At 30.1% G+C, this 14,014-nt stretch overlaps 1 protein-coding gene across 1 annotated transcript; it reads right to left on the reverse strand.

The window, feature by feature from the left end:
- Positions 1–544: 544 nt before the first annotated feature.
- LOC111614121 (organic cation transporter protein-like) lies at positions 545–11,586 on the reverse strand. The gene is made up of 10 exons (XM_023355505.1): positions 11,451–11,586; positions 10,017–10,702; positions 8,126–8,229; positions 7,479–7,633; positions 7,234–7,402; positions 3,059–3,197; positions 2,677–2,992; positions 1,880–2,061; positions 1,648–1,805; positions 545–724 (listed from the first exon to the last, which is right to left on the reverse strand). The coding sequence occupies exons 2-10, from the start codon at positions 10,413–10,415 to the stop codon at positions 679–681; spliced, it is 1,668 nt and encodes a 555-aa protein (XP_023211273.1). The 5' UTR covers positions 10,416–10,702; positions 11,451–11,586; the 3' UTR covers positions 545–678.
- Between the last annotated feature and the right edge of the window lie 2,428 nt (positions 11,587–14,014).

A 14,014-nucleotide genomic window follows, 5' to 3' on the forward strand; every position in this document is an offset into this window, starting at 1 on the left:
ATACAAAGAATCAGATTCACAGGTTCGGTGAACGAACTCAATTATGCAGATTCATTCTAGTTGCTTAAAGGCTGAATTTCTTATTTATAAACTAATTTTGGAACTGGTTTCTTTCAAGTCCTATCTCTTTTGTCACTTTCATAAACGTATCTAATTTTGGAAAGGTTCTTCATATAACATCGTGGTATATACATTTTAATAAGACTAGTCTCAATACTTTGTGACTTTATTGCTTAATTTTCTCGAATAAGCCTTGAGAAACAATAAAATTCTGAGAGACAATTAAGGCCAATGCAAAGAGACTTAATTGTCTCTCAATTTCCATAAGGATTTAATGGATTATGAGAGCCTAAAAAGGCTCATGTATAATCGTTTGTTTCTCTTTGTATATAAAATTCTTACGTACTAATTTCTACATTTTGTCTAGTTAAAGTTATTATCATTTTATTTGGATAATACAAATTAAATTTTCATTTTTCTTTTGACTTTTTACAATTTTCTCTGATTTAAAGCTTTTAATTATTATTTACTATTGATATTAGTCTTTAATTAATTGAATAATTAATAATAACATAATTTAAAATGTGATAATTTATTACATATCTATGAGTAGTAAAAATGAGGAAATTAGGAATATTTTTAATGATAATTTATTCTTAAAAAATTTACTTGTAATGTTTATTTCATCGTTTTGTCTAAATTATACACATCTTTTCTTCTTTTCCTGCAAAATTTAAGAAAAATGTTAGCATTGCATGTTACATTTTAAAGAAACTATATATATCATGATCTATAATAAAATTGCCGGTTGCAAGGCCATGGAGAGCGGTCACTCATCATTAAATTGTAATTTTTATGCAACAGGACCCAAAAGGGATCCAAGAGGATCCCTTCTGGGCCCTCTTTCATATAAATTACAAATTACAACCTAAAAGAATTATAATACTTATAGCTTGTAGCAAGTACTTGTAGCCAGTTACTGATTATAAGTTAACTTTATGCAAAATTGATTATGACTATCAGCTTGTAACTTGAATATAATAGAGTATTCCTATTATATTCAATACGCTATATTTGGAACCATAAGCTGAAAAATAGCAGACTTTTGGTTGGTACAATTTTCAAATCTAGTTTTCTGAAAATTTCAGTTTTACTGTTAACTGTTTATGGTTTTGTACCCATGATATAAATGCATTTTCTCACTTTATGCACTTGAAATTACTTAAATTGGTTTTCTACACTTCATAATTAAAGATTGCAACATGCATGCTCCCAAGGCTTCTCTTTCTTGTCAATTCTGGCCTGATGATGAGACAAGACCCTACATATTCGGATCAAATTACTAGTGACGGTTTAGACTCAAACCCGGATTGCTAAAACAGTAGGCATAATTGAACTATACTCCTCATTAAATTTTCACTCATTAAATTGAAATTTTATGCATCATCCTGTATCGTGAAAATTTTGATTCGTCCACATTGTTTGATAAATCTGAGTATTTAAAGTTGAACTGTTTAACATTTTTCACTTATTCTTTAGAATCAAATAATCATAAGAAAAAAAAAACAAGATTATAAATTCTACAAATTCTTCTAGATTTTTCGTATCTCGTCATCTTAATTATAACGATATAAATTGAGAACTTACCAGAACATAAAACAACTGTTTATTCCCATATTTTCTCCATCTTCGATGGTCTGCGGAAGATGCTTATTTAATGTTTCGGGCAAAATCAGTGCCGCAAATGCTCCTGCTATGCACAGAATTCCATTTAAAATAAGAGGTAAAGTTCTTTGGTACCTGGACTAAATCAAAAAAATGGATCTTTGTAAACAAAATAAAACTTTTTAAATGTGTAAATATAAGAAAATTTAATCACCAGGAGTAATACGAAGGGAGAAGAAACGTTGGCGATTCCACCCATTAAACAAGGCAAAGCCAATGCAGAATTTCGTAAAGATGTAGGAAATAATTCACATCCGTAGACAAAAACTAAACAGAATGCACCCGTTATACCAGCCTTGCCTATATTTGCTAGAACAATGGCTGTCCAGATATATTCTGTAAAAGATGATAATTACAAATTACGTTAAACATGTAATACAAATTAATAACCATTATTTTGCATTTAAATTAACAAACATTAATTAAGTTATTACGTAGTATAAGAAGAGCCAGATAATTTTCTAGATTGTGTAAAGAGACCAAAACGCACGTAATACATATCATCATGTCATAAATAACAACCTATTTATTTAATATGCTATTTGAATTTACATACTTTAAAAATTCGGTAAATTATTTGAATAGTTTAAACCATTTTTGATTGCAGTGTAGCCAAAAAGCGCTTGCCAAATGGAGAAGAAAACATATTGCACTTTGAAGACGAACAGTGATGAGTACTGTCGTGTATAACAGTACTCATATTAGTCTCAACCTGATTGTCACATAGACTGCATTAAAGTTATTTACAGTGTCTTTCATCTGTAATTTGCAATATGGCTTCTTCCCCATTTGGCAAGTGACTTTTTGGTTACAAGGCATATGGAGATATAGAGACAACCAGCTGTTAAAAACTTTCCAAAATCATTACTGTATTATTACACTGATAACACTTAGCCTACACTGTTTAATTTACGTTTAAATGTTTAAGATAAATTATATTTAAAAAATTACCTGCTGGGAAGAACATCACACCCAAGCACCCCAATCCGGCAATTCCCATGGACAAGAAGAGACTTAATCTTCTACCAATCTTATCCATGGCTACCATGACGATCAGAGCTCCTGGTATTTCCGAAAAGGAGTTAATGGCATTTGCAAGATAATCGTCGATCTTCATGTTCATCGCGTTGTATACCAAGACAGCATACACCAAAGATATTATTGCCCAATCGAAGCACAGAATAAACTGTCGACATCTCATATTTGGGTATTTTAACAGTTCTAAATACGACGATGAACTCAACGTTTGGCTTTCGTAGCCTTCTTTCTGGATTTAAACATTTAATTAATCACTTAAAGAGATTATAGTTTATGTTAAGTAATGAAATGTTACCTTTTTCTGTTGGAGGAATTTCTTTAGAAAATCCTTCTCGATGGTTTTCTTATTAACTTTAGCAATTTTCTGAACGATTTCTTCGGCTTCGTCGATGCGATTTTGGCTCACGAGCCATCTCGGTGATTCCGGAACAAACCTGCAAGTTTTACAAATATGAAAATTACAAAAATTACCAACAAATCATTAATATTTTAAAAGTGTTTTTTAATTGTTCCGACTTAAAAATACGTAGGATTAATACCTATATCCTTGCCTCTCGTCATTGATAGCTTCACAAGAAGCTGGAATTTACAACGTTTAAATAACAAGATAGAAAGTGAACAAACGTTAATACCATAGAATCTTTTCCAGGCTAATTTCGAAAAACTTTCGTTTAAGGAAAATGATAATGATAAGAATATAAATAAACTTAAAACCAAGTTAAAAACATGATTTTTATTTTCTAACCATAAAAGCCAGAAAATCCTTTTTTTAAAACATTTGAATCGAGGAAAAGAAAACCTTTTTCCTAATTAAGAAAGGATGTTTCTACTTTGTCTTCATTTTAGACAAGTTTTGTATAGTTTTTCTTATTTAATAATAGTATTTAGTACTCATATGTACTAAGAATAAAGACTTTACAAAATTTAATTTTACTTTCCCGGCTCTGTTATATATAACAGAGGAAAATATGGCGACTGGTGAAAAATTGACTCGCAAGATTTTTATATTTTCGGACTCAGGGAAACTTGAAACATCGAAAAATGCAAAAAAAAAATGAGGGTTTTTTTTCTGTATATATGGATGTTAGTGTGTGGGGGGCACGATTTCGTTCGCCCACTTTGAAGCTTAATAACTCCTGGGCTTTTTGTCGAAAATTTTTGAAATTTTGCAGGGAAATTTGTGTATTGGGGATTAATGATATTAACGTTTGGTGGTTAAAGGTCGAGGGAGTTAATAACTCCTGTGCCTTTTGTCGAAAAGTTCTGAAATTTTGAAGTTTGTGTATTAGAGAGATTGATGCTATTAAATTTTTGTGAATAAAGGTGGAGGGGGAGGAAGATAAAAGGCATCGTGAGTATCTCCAGCAGGTTTGGACTTAATGACGATTTTACTCGTTATTAGCATTTTCAATTTTTTTTTTTTTTTAAATAAAACCTATCCATACCCTCAAAATTAAGCATTTATAATAGTTAAAAATATAAAAAGTTTTTAAATAAAATATGATAACAGATGGCGTCACCAAATGTTACCGGGAAAGTTAAGCAACTCGTTGCTGAATTTTTTCCTATTATGTCTGAAGATACGACTTTTACTTTTCGAATTTCTCACCATTGATAGGTATACTTAGAACCTTAGTAATCTAGTATTCATAGCTTATATAAATAAGACCCCCTTTAGTATTATTTCTTTATTCGTAAATGCATACGCCGATGATATTAAACTTGTCTGTAGTTGTCATCATACATTACATAGCGATATTAATAAAGTTAATACCTTAAGGATGTTGAATTTACAAATAAACTTTAGCAATACTAAAACATTGATCTACAGCCTGGTGAGAGCACCAACTCGCAATACCTTTTTTATTGATAATCAAAGATTGGAAATCGTCGATAGAGTTCGGGATCTTGGTGTTACATTTGATTCAAAACTCTCATTTAAATTAAACAGCATGTAGAAAATTTAATCAAAAAAGTTTCAATTTCTAGGGTAATGCTATTACGAAATTTTAGAATAGTTTCTAGTAAAAAAAAATCCAGCAACGAGTTGCTTAACTTCCCGGCAACATTTAATACAGCGCGTGTGGCGTCATCTGTTATTATATTTTATCAAAAACTATTTATACTTGTAATTATAATAAAATGGCAAAAACCTTAATTTTGAGGTTAGGAATGAATTTTATAAAAAAAAATTCTAAATGCTAATAACGACCCTACTGGAAATACACACGACCCCGTTTACTACCCATCCTCTCGAGCTTTAACCACTAAAATTTAATAGCATCAATCTCCCTAATAAACAAACTTCCATGAAAAATTTCAAAAATTTTCGACAAAAGGAGCAAGAGTTATTAAGCTTCAAAGTGGGTTTATGAAATCGTGCTCTTAAACACACTAACATCCAGAAATAAATACTGAAAAACTAAACAAAAGAAAAACACCAGATTTTTTGCATTTTTGACGTTTCAAGGTTTCCCCCCCCTGAGTCCAGAAAAGTAAAAATCTTAGCGGGTCATTTTTTGACCGATTCCCATCCTTTCCCTTTGTTATGTATAACAGAGCCGGGAAAGTAAAATAAATAAATAAATAGTATTATGTAATGACTTCGACCGTTTTGATTTCATCACGTGCGAATGTAGGATACGATTAATTTTGTTTCTTTCAGTTAAGTGAAAGGAACAATGCAATTATAACCCATTGAATGGATTGTTTTCGATGATTACTTCACGAAACTCTGCAAAGAAGGAAAATAAAGGTTACGTGACAATTTGTATTAGAAATTTGACTCGATAGCGAAAACAATTCGTAGTTTAATGTTTATTATACATGATATCAATCGTATCACGTGATATCTTTTTAATGCTGTTCGCATAACTACACAGCATACACTCGAGTTTACTTAGAAATTTACGTGGATGGATTGAAGCAGAGATGTCGAGCCTCATTATTGATTCCCCGGTTTCTCTCATTTTAAGGCCTTCTTAGTGCTAGCAGAATAGAAAAGACTTTTTAAAAATAATTTATTGAATGCAAGTGTGAGCAGCACATTCTACTTTAATTAAATGTGCTGCTCACGTAATTTATCAAACACTTAAAAAATTCCAGTCAAATAATATATAAATTAATTTTTAAGAATTCAGAAAAAAGCTGCTTAACTTTTCTGAACTGGCAAGAGTTATAAATTGTGAGGTGCAATCTGTTATGAGTTTCTATTTTGAAAAGTTTTTGTATTATTAACTGTTGTAAAATGGCAAAAGGCTTAATATTGAGGGTATTGATGAGTTTCATAAAAAAAAAAAAAAAAAAAAATAAATTGTAACGAGTAAAATCTTTATTAAACCCGACCTTACTAGAGATAAAACACACAATAACCTTTATCTCTTCATTTCCAGGACCTTTAACTACCAAAATTTAATAGTATTAATCCCTCTAATATACAAACCTAAAAATTTCATAATTTTCGACAAAAGGCACAGGAGTTATTAAGCTTCAAAGAGAGTGAACAAAATCGTGCCCCCGCAAACACTAATATCCATATATACAGAAAAACTTCCAAACTTTTTTGTATTTCTTGATCAACATTTTAAGGTCTACTGAGTCCAAAAGTGAAAAATTTTCGGGGAGGTCAAATTTTTTTAATAATTTAATGATTTAATGATAATATATAGCAGCCGAGAAAGTAAAAGTCAAAATTACTTGTAAGTCTCTATCGTAATTAACCAATTTTGCAATTAATTAACCAAATTTGAAAAAATTACAGGACCTTTAAATTACCACTGTCGTGTCTGCTGTCTGTCCGTCTGTCTTTTCTTAATCTAGAAAACGGAGTTAGATAGATGAGAGATGAGACAAGATGTGAAAAGCGTAGGAACAGGAGACCCGGATTAACTATATAGGAACATCCGATGCAAATTGGGAGTCACATTATTTCAATTCAAAACTTTTCTCCGAAAGGTGTTAGATAGATAACCGACTCGACTCTATTATTAAAGGAAAAATATGATGTACAGGGGCAATCCGCTACTAATTTAAAGTGGAGAGCATATATTTTAAATTAAATAAAGTAAAAATGTGATTAAGAATTGCAGTTTCGATGTCACAATAAATAATTGCTCGTTAAAAATAAACATTGATTAGATAACAAGGAAGGAGAATAATGGATTGTTAAACTCGAGAGTAATCTATATTAATGAATAAGTTTATTATGCAGATTTTTTAATTTAAAATTTGTTAATAAATATTAAAAAAGTAGTAAATAAATTTGAGAATTATTTTTAAAAATTTCAGCAAAATATTAGTATTTTTACTTAGCTATTTTGATACTATTTGTTGAAACTATTACAACTACAAAAGTTACAAAATTGTACATGATTAAGAAATTTTCTTAAAATTATCTTTCTACGCATTTATTACATGTAAAGTATAATTATATATGATTATATAAAATGATATACAAATTTTCGTACTCACCACCAATAAGCTAAAATTGGTATAAATGGCACACTACACATAAGTGATATGTAAAACCAATCCCTTAATAAATATGCTGCTGCAGTGTATACGATTAGAGCCACAGAGAAAAATATTCCGCAGATCATCCCTATAATGCATCGTTTTTCGGGTACTGTTAATTCTGTAACTATAATAAAAGTGTAATACTTATTAATTAATAAACGTACTACTAGTAACAATTAATATAGCTATAAGATACGTACTAAGAATAAAGGGGGTGAGATAACACGAAGCACAGGTAAAACCTAAGATCCCTCTAAATATAATGTACGCCGTGTAATTAGGTGAATAAGAAGACGCCAATCCGAATAAAATGGTGAAGAAGAGCATAATGAACATACATGGCTTCCTACCCCACCTGTAATATCATTAATATGTTAATTATAAATGTATAGGGTCTTCCAAAATGAATTCTACCAATTACCTGTGTATTAATTATTATCAGAGAAGTATGAAGTGTAAATCAATCGATAGAGTAACTGCCCCAGTTTCATTTTCCTCTGTATTCAAATGTCATGTTGCCTACTACCACTAGGAAGCGCCGTAAACCAAAATTTGTGTGAAAACCTATTCTAGAGAATAGGAATCACTCATCACTGTGCAACTTCTTGAGTAATTTGCAGGAGCTGAGGAATATCGGTTTGATGTATGACACGAGGTACACACATTGACGAATTGCAATTGACAAATATGGAACTTGGAGAGTTTTTCAAAGTTTTAATTAATGTGCAATACCTTACAACGTTCTCGGATAATAATTAACGTAATTACAACAATTTAAAATGGTAGCATTCTTTTTGGAACACCCGTACAGTTCAGACCTATAAGAGTTAAGTCTTTTTATACTCACTTATCGCTGACGTAACCGAACAAAAGTTGACTAACGACGCCACCAACGTAGAACATGGAATTGGCAAGTGAACTTTTCCAACTTTCATCACAGACGAGGTCCCACTAATGGAAGATAATGGTAAACTGTTATATAAAACAGAAAATCGTAAAGTTTTAACTGAAAAAAATTATTAATAATATAAAAATATGCGCTTGTATATTGTGCATTTATTTACAGAACATTTAATGAACGATTTTTAAAAATATTAATAACTACGATATCTCGATTAAGCTTATAGTCAGGAATGTTAAAATTACGCAGATTTAAAGGATTACCTCGTAAATTTTACACGGTTTCACTCATGTTGAAATTTCTAAGTGTTCAACACTGTTTACATGCCTGTTCCTAATTATTACCTTCAGTTCATAAGGATAAGCTTTTGATTTAAAAGAAGTGAAGTGTTAGCAAATTTCATTCATGCGTTTTTTCAAGGACTCTAAATACAAATATATTTAAACTTTTATAAAATTACTTTAGTACCCTTTCCTATATAAAGAAGCACCTTTTGACAACGAAATTTGGCACCTGTCTACGTAAATTTTAGTGACTGCCATGTCTATATAACTTACTTCTGTTGTGAAGGACTATTAATTTATATAGAAAGGCTAACACGGTTCCATTTTTAAAACTAAATTTGTGAAAGAATAAAACAGTAAGATGCTTTAACCTGTTTTATATCAAACCAAACATCTAATCCAACCTTTAAACACTCGGTTTAATATCCGAACCCGCCTAACATCCGACTTATATGATGCAAAAGCTTTGATTCAAAGCCATTTGTAATGATAAACAGTCATATATACATTAGAACCTCCGAATAGCGGACACCGTTGGGACCGAGTTTGCCCCTATTTACAAGTAAATATTATAGGTGTCTTATATGAAGGATCTGAGGATAGTAAAAATGTCCGTTAATGGCGGTTTTACTGTTTATGAATTTATCAGAGATAATATGAAACACTTATTATTAGTTCATTAGTTTTTTATGGTAAAGAGTTTCAAACTTTAGACATTTTGATGTTAATTTACGAGTTAAAGTCGGTATAGTTTAAGCAGATTTATTGTTACTCTACGTAAAACATGCAAAGCTTAGAGTAGAGTGTATAGAAGGAAATAGGACGAATATAGCGTTAAATATATAATTATAGCCGATGTAAAAGCTAATAACCAGTTTTCAGGTTTTTAAATACACACGTTACATATTTAAATCCTAAATGGAACACGGTAAATTCGTTCGTTAACGTTTATTCGACTGATAAAAAGTATATTAAAAATTCCTTTAAAAACATTACAATAATAAATTATAGAGTTTAATATGTTTAAAATTAAAATTTTAAATAGATTAATTATTTTATAAAATATATATTTTTGCTGTTTTTTTTCCGTTATATACTCGATCAAGGCATAACCTATATACAATAACAGTAATGATGTAATTATAAAAACTAAACTATTGCATAGAATTGCATAAAAACAAGTCAAAAAGTTAAATTTGATTTCGAAAGTAAAATGTAAGGTTAGTTACAGTTAAATAGGTTTCTCGTAAAGTGATTTTACGCTTTCGTTCAAAGAAATTTAATACACGAGATTAAATAAAGTTAAAAATTGCTACCCTTTACAGGTAAAGGTTGGCAATTTTTAAATCATCCTTTACCTATAGGATGGAAATTCGTAATGCCTATAGTAAGATCTACATATATTACAAGTAGTTATGCAATAAAACTTTCTGGATATTTACTACAAAAACGAAATATAAGGTTAGGTGTGGTTCCGAGAAATTTTATAGAAGAGATTAAAGAAATTGTCCCGAGAAATTTTATAGAAGAGATTAAAGAAACATGAAACTCACCTTAGTTATTAGCGTATTATAATAAAGCGATCTGTCGTAATTCCATCCGAATTTGCAGTCAGTCACGGGCCAACTTTTATTGGAAGACGACACGTTGTTAATCAGATAATCCAAAGCCACTTTCGTATAGTTAACATCGTACATTTTACACTGACTCGGTTGCCATTCTCCTTCTCTCTCCTCCCAAGGAATACTCAGATTCTTGACCTCATCTAAAGCAATCCTATGATCATCCAGTTCTGGTATTTTGCACCAATGTTTAGGGGTGGCGGATACGAAAACGTGGCTCAAGAACATAAACGCCAAAGGAAAATTTGTAGGTATTAATAAAGCGCAGTACAATATGATCTGGTATCGTCCGAAGCCACCCAAAGTTGGTAAAACATCGTCGAAATCCATCTTAGCAGTGATATTGCCACCTTAATAGAAACAGGCTGTCATGAGTAGAGATCTGCATATATTAAAACCGGTTTGTAATCAAACTTGTATATCAAGGCATTGAAACTGTAGAGTTCATGTGATCTAGCGTGAAATCAAGCTATTTAAATGTTCTTCAAAGGATCGTCCTTGCGTGACGTCGAAATTCCTCAGGTTTATTTTCCATTGACGATTTTATAGTAAATTGACCATAACCACATCTATAATTCCTACATGCGCTGTATTTTCCAGGGTTATTCTCACCACGGCTGCCAACGAAATGTCATTATTTAATTTATTCATAACACTATATACTTGATAATCACCTATCAATTTTCGTAATTTATGATATTTCATAAACAATTCATTGTTATTAGTTATACTTTATGTAACCATAGATATTATCCTGTCAAAGTCTGAATTACGAGTTGTTTTTTTTGCCATTTAACTTATGTTTTTAGGTAATTTCAGATAATAAATGTTTAAAGGGGAAAAAGATTTTAAATTTAAAATTGCTTTATTATATGCAACTTTATAGGACGTTTTCAACGATAGGTGTCACAGTAATACAATACAGGTGTGTATATTTCTCCGAATAAATGCGTTTTGTTGCCATCTTTTGATAGTTTTTAACAAATTTGTTGTAAAATTTAATATAAAATCTAAATTTATTATTACGCCCGTGAAAAGGTATATAATTTATATACATATATATATATATAAATTTTGCCAACAGGTGTAAAGATTTCATTTTTCCTGGTTTGTACAGTACATACACAGGAAAAATGAAAGTTGCACCTTGCACCCTATTGGTAACATTAATTTATATGTAAAACAAACAAATTTTAAATATGAAACGCGATATACACTTCGAAAACATAAGAAATATAATATTTTAACGTAAAAACAAATTCTTAGAAACAGACTTAAGAATGTAATAACTTAAAATATAAATTTGTATAAATAAATTTGCAGTGTTTACGCTTATTATTCATATAAAAGGTGTACTGTACATACCTAAATACTTAGATATAACGTCGAAAGCTAAAAGTTACATAATGGAAATTTAGATAATTTCAGCTTTTATGAGAGACAAAAATTAAATCCCAAATCATCTATTCTTCATTAATTACGTGTTCAGTTTCTACGCTTTTCTGTCTATAATATTTTATGGCATATGTTTATGAAAATTTATAAACTAACATGTGTATGGGCGTGTTTTGACTTTCAATGCTGATTTTAACATATGTTTTATCCTATTGGTTTGACGAATTTAAACTTTATTAAGCACATAAGTATATAAATCTTATTAAATACTTGTGAAGTATATTAAAATGTAATACTGTTTTCCATTCCCATAATTGACCCAATTGTGAGCCAGGTTTTCCGTAATGGGCGTAAATTTATCCATCGTTATAAGATACTGTATTATACAATTTATTAATCTAGTTTAATTTTTTTAGCTGGTCTAGTTAGAAGAGAGCCATCTTGTTTGAGTTGGTCTCACAGAGAGTCCCCCAAATTTAACCTTTTACGTAAAACACATAATTTAATAATGTTATTCTTTTGTTAAGTTGACAATTCTATTTTTTATTGGTTTAATTGGCTTTATTTATATATTTTTTTGTCGCTCTTGAATAGGGGTTGATCCACACCCTATCCTTAGACATGAATGAATTTTAATTATGACATATAATATTCATCAATAGAAAATATTAAACAGCGCTCATATCTTGTAAGGTAAAATTACATATAAAAGAAACCTATAGAATTCAGTTGAAAAATTTATAATTTTACATAAAATTACATATGCTAGTGCATAATAATAAAACATAAAGAGAACTTTCAATAAGTTGTATATTTATGTAGGTTATTATATACTATTATTATTTTAAAATAATTTTAAAAATGTTTCTGTTGTAAAAAGTATAAAATTAAAGAAGCGTCGTTTAATACATATTTACAAGTAAATAATAATAGTTCATAGATTTTTATGATTAATCTGATTGATTTCGTACATGTGCATAAAGGTGGGCGAGAATTTAAATCATACGGTTAAAATTCATGATTCAAAATCTGTTGTAGTGATTTATCACTTTTTGAATTCGTTTTTTTTAATAATTTTTGATTTTGCATCATATTATTGATGAGTATTTCATAATAGTAACATTAAAAAATGTAAATAAATAAAACATTGGACGAGATTGTGTTAAAGACAATGGTAAAGTAAGCAATTATCTTAATTCTCGAGCTTTTTGAAGTTTATTTATTCTTATCTACTTTATCCCATCTCTCAGGATGCGGTTGAACCCATTTTTTAGTGGCCGAGTGGATAAAAACATTCAACACTGGTAGTTGGTCGCAGGTTCGCACCTGGCCAAACGGGGCCGGACACGTGAAGTTTTCCGGGTCTTCCTCGGGTGCCTGACACCTAAATAGGAGGCCAGTTTCCCATAGAAAGTCCCCCCGAAAAGATTTGGTTTGGTATTACGGGATACGGCAGTCACATGGGCAATCAGGCTAGATTTTTTTCCCATTGCCTGATTGCCCAAGTGGTTACGTTGCCGTCGTCGTGTTGACACTCAACTAGACACTATAGTTACTAATAACATCATATCGGATTTGCGACCCCTTTCAAACTGTTGAATATCTAACATTTATAAATTTAATTAAGGGTCTTGCACAAGGTAGAAGTGTTATCTGTGGAAAAATACTATATAACAAGATACATGGTCAACGACAGTAGATATCTAGACCTGTAATAACCGAAACTCTCGATGTTCGAGTTAAGGCCATACGATCTTTAAGACGTCAGCCTACCGCTCTTCGAAAATCTTCAGGAATTTTTCGGAGGATGAACATATTGTCACGGACTTAAACGAAATTATTTCCTGAGGAATTGAATAATAAATAGAAGTAATTATTATATTTCTCCTTATTTGAAGTCTGCTTGTCACATCTTGAATTTGATAGGAATCAGCTAAGTACAGTGCATCGGAGTACAGCGCAATTACGAGACTACTGGATTGACCGATTATTTCAAACATAATGCTTTCATTAAAAACCATGTGACTTTTTATTAGACATAACTTAGAAGATTTAATTTTTGGTTTTACTTTTAAATCGTCAAAGACATCTCATGATTTTGATTTTTCATTTAAAATACTTTCAAAAGTGATTTCTCACATCATCACATACATACATGTAGGAGGAAACAGTCAGATCAACATATGACCTACAATGTTCTATATTATATTGTATATAAATCTATTTATTCTGTGCTTTTTAATCTATTAAAACATATTATATTGTTTATTTTAAAGAAATTACGTAAATATATATTATACAGAAGTAAAAAATTGAATTAAATTGAAAAATTAAATTAATTGAAGTTATACATTTTTCCTGGTTTTGTTAGAAATATATTTTCCTCAAATGATTATAGAAAATTAACCTTCCTTTGTATCAAAGGAAATGTTGTTTCGAATTCTTTTCATCTAAAAAACACAAAATAATTTTTAAAAATAATAAAATTTAAAATACAGTTACATATTATTATATATTATTTATATATTAAGGCT

The sequence above is a fragment of the Centruroides sculpturatus genome, unplaced genomic scaffold, assembly GCF_000671375.1.
Source record: "Centruroides sculpturatus isolate CEXI.00-Female unplaced genomic scaffold, Cexi_2.0 scaffold1815, whole genome shotgun sequence".
Taxonomy (NCBI): Eukaryota; Metazoa; Arthropoda; class Arachnida; order Scorpiones; family Buthidae; genus Centruroides; species Centruroides sculpturatus.

Excerpts from the sequence above, each read along its gene's own strand:
- LOC111614121 (XM_023355505.1), bottom strand. The coding sequence starts at position 10,415 with ATGGATTTCGACGATGTTTTACCAACTTTGGGTGGCTTCGGACGATAC. Across the intron at positions 7,634-8,125 it reads TTCGGTTACGTCAGCGATAA|GTGGGGTAGGAAGCCATGTA; the intron begins GTGAGTATAAAA and ends ATGATATTACAG. Across the intron at positions 1,806-1,879 it reads CTCCCTTCGTATTACTCCTG|TCCAGGTACCAAAGAACTTT; the intron begins GTGATTAAATTT and ends TTTTTGATTTAG.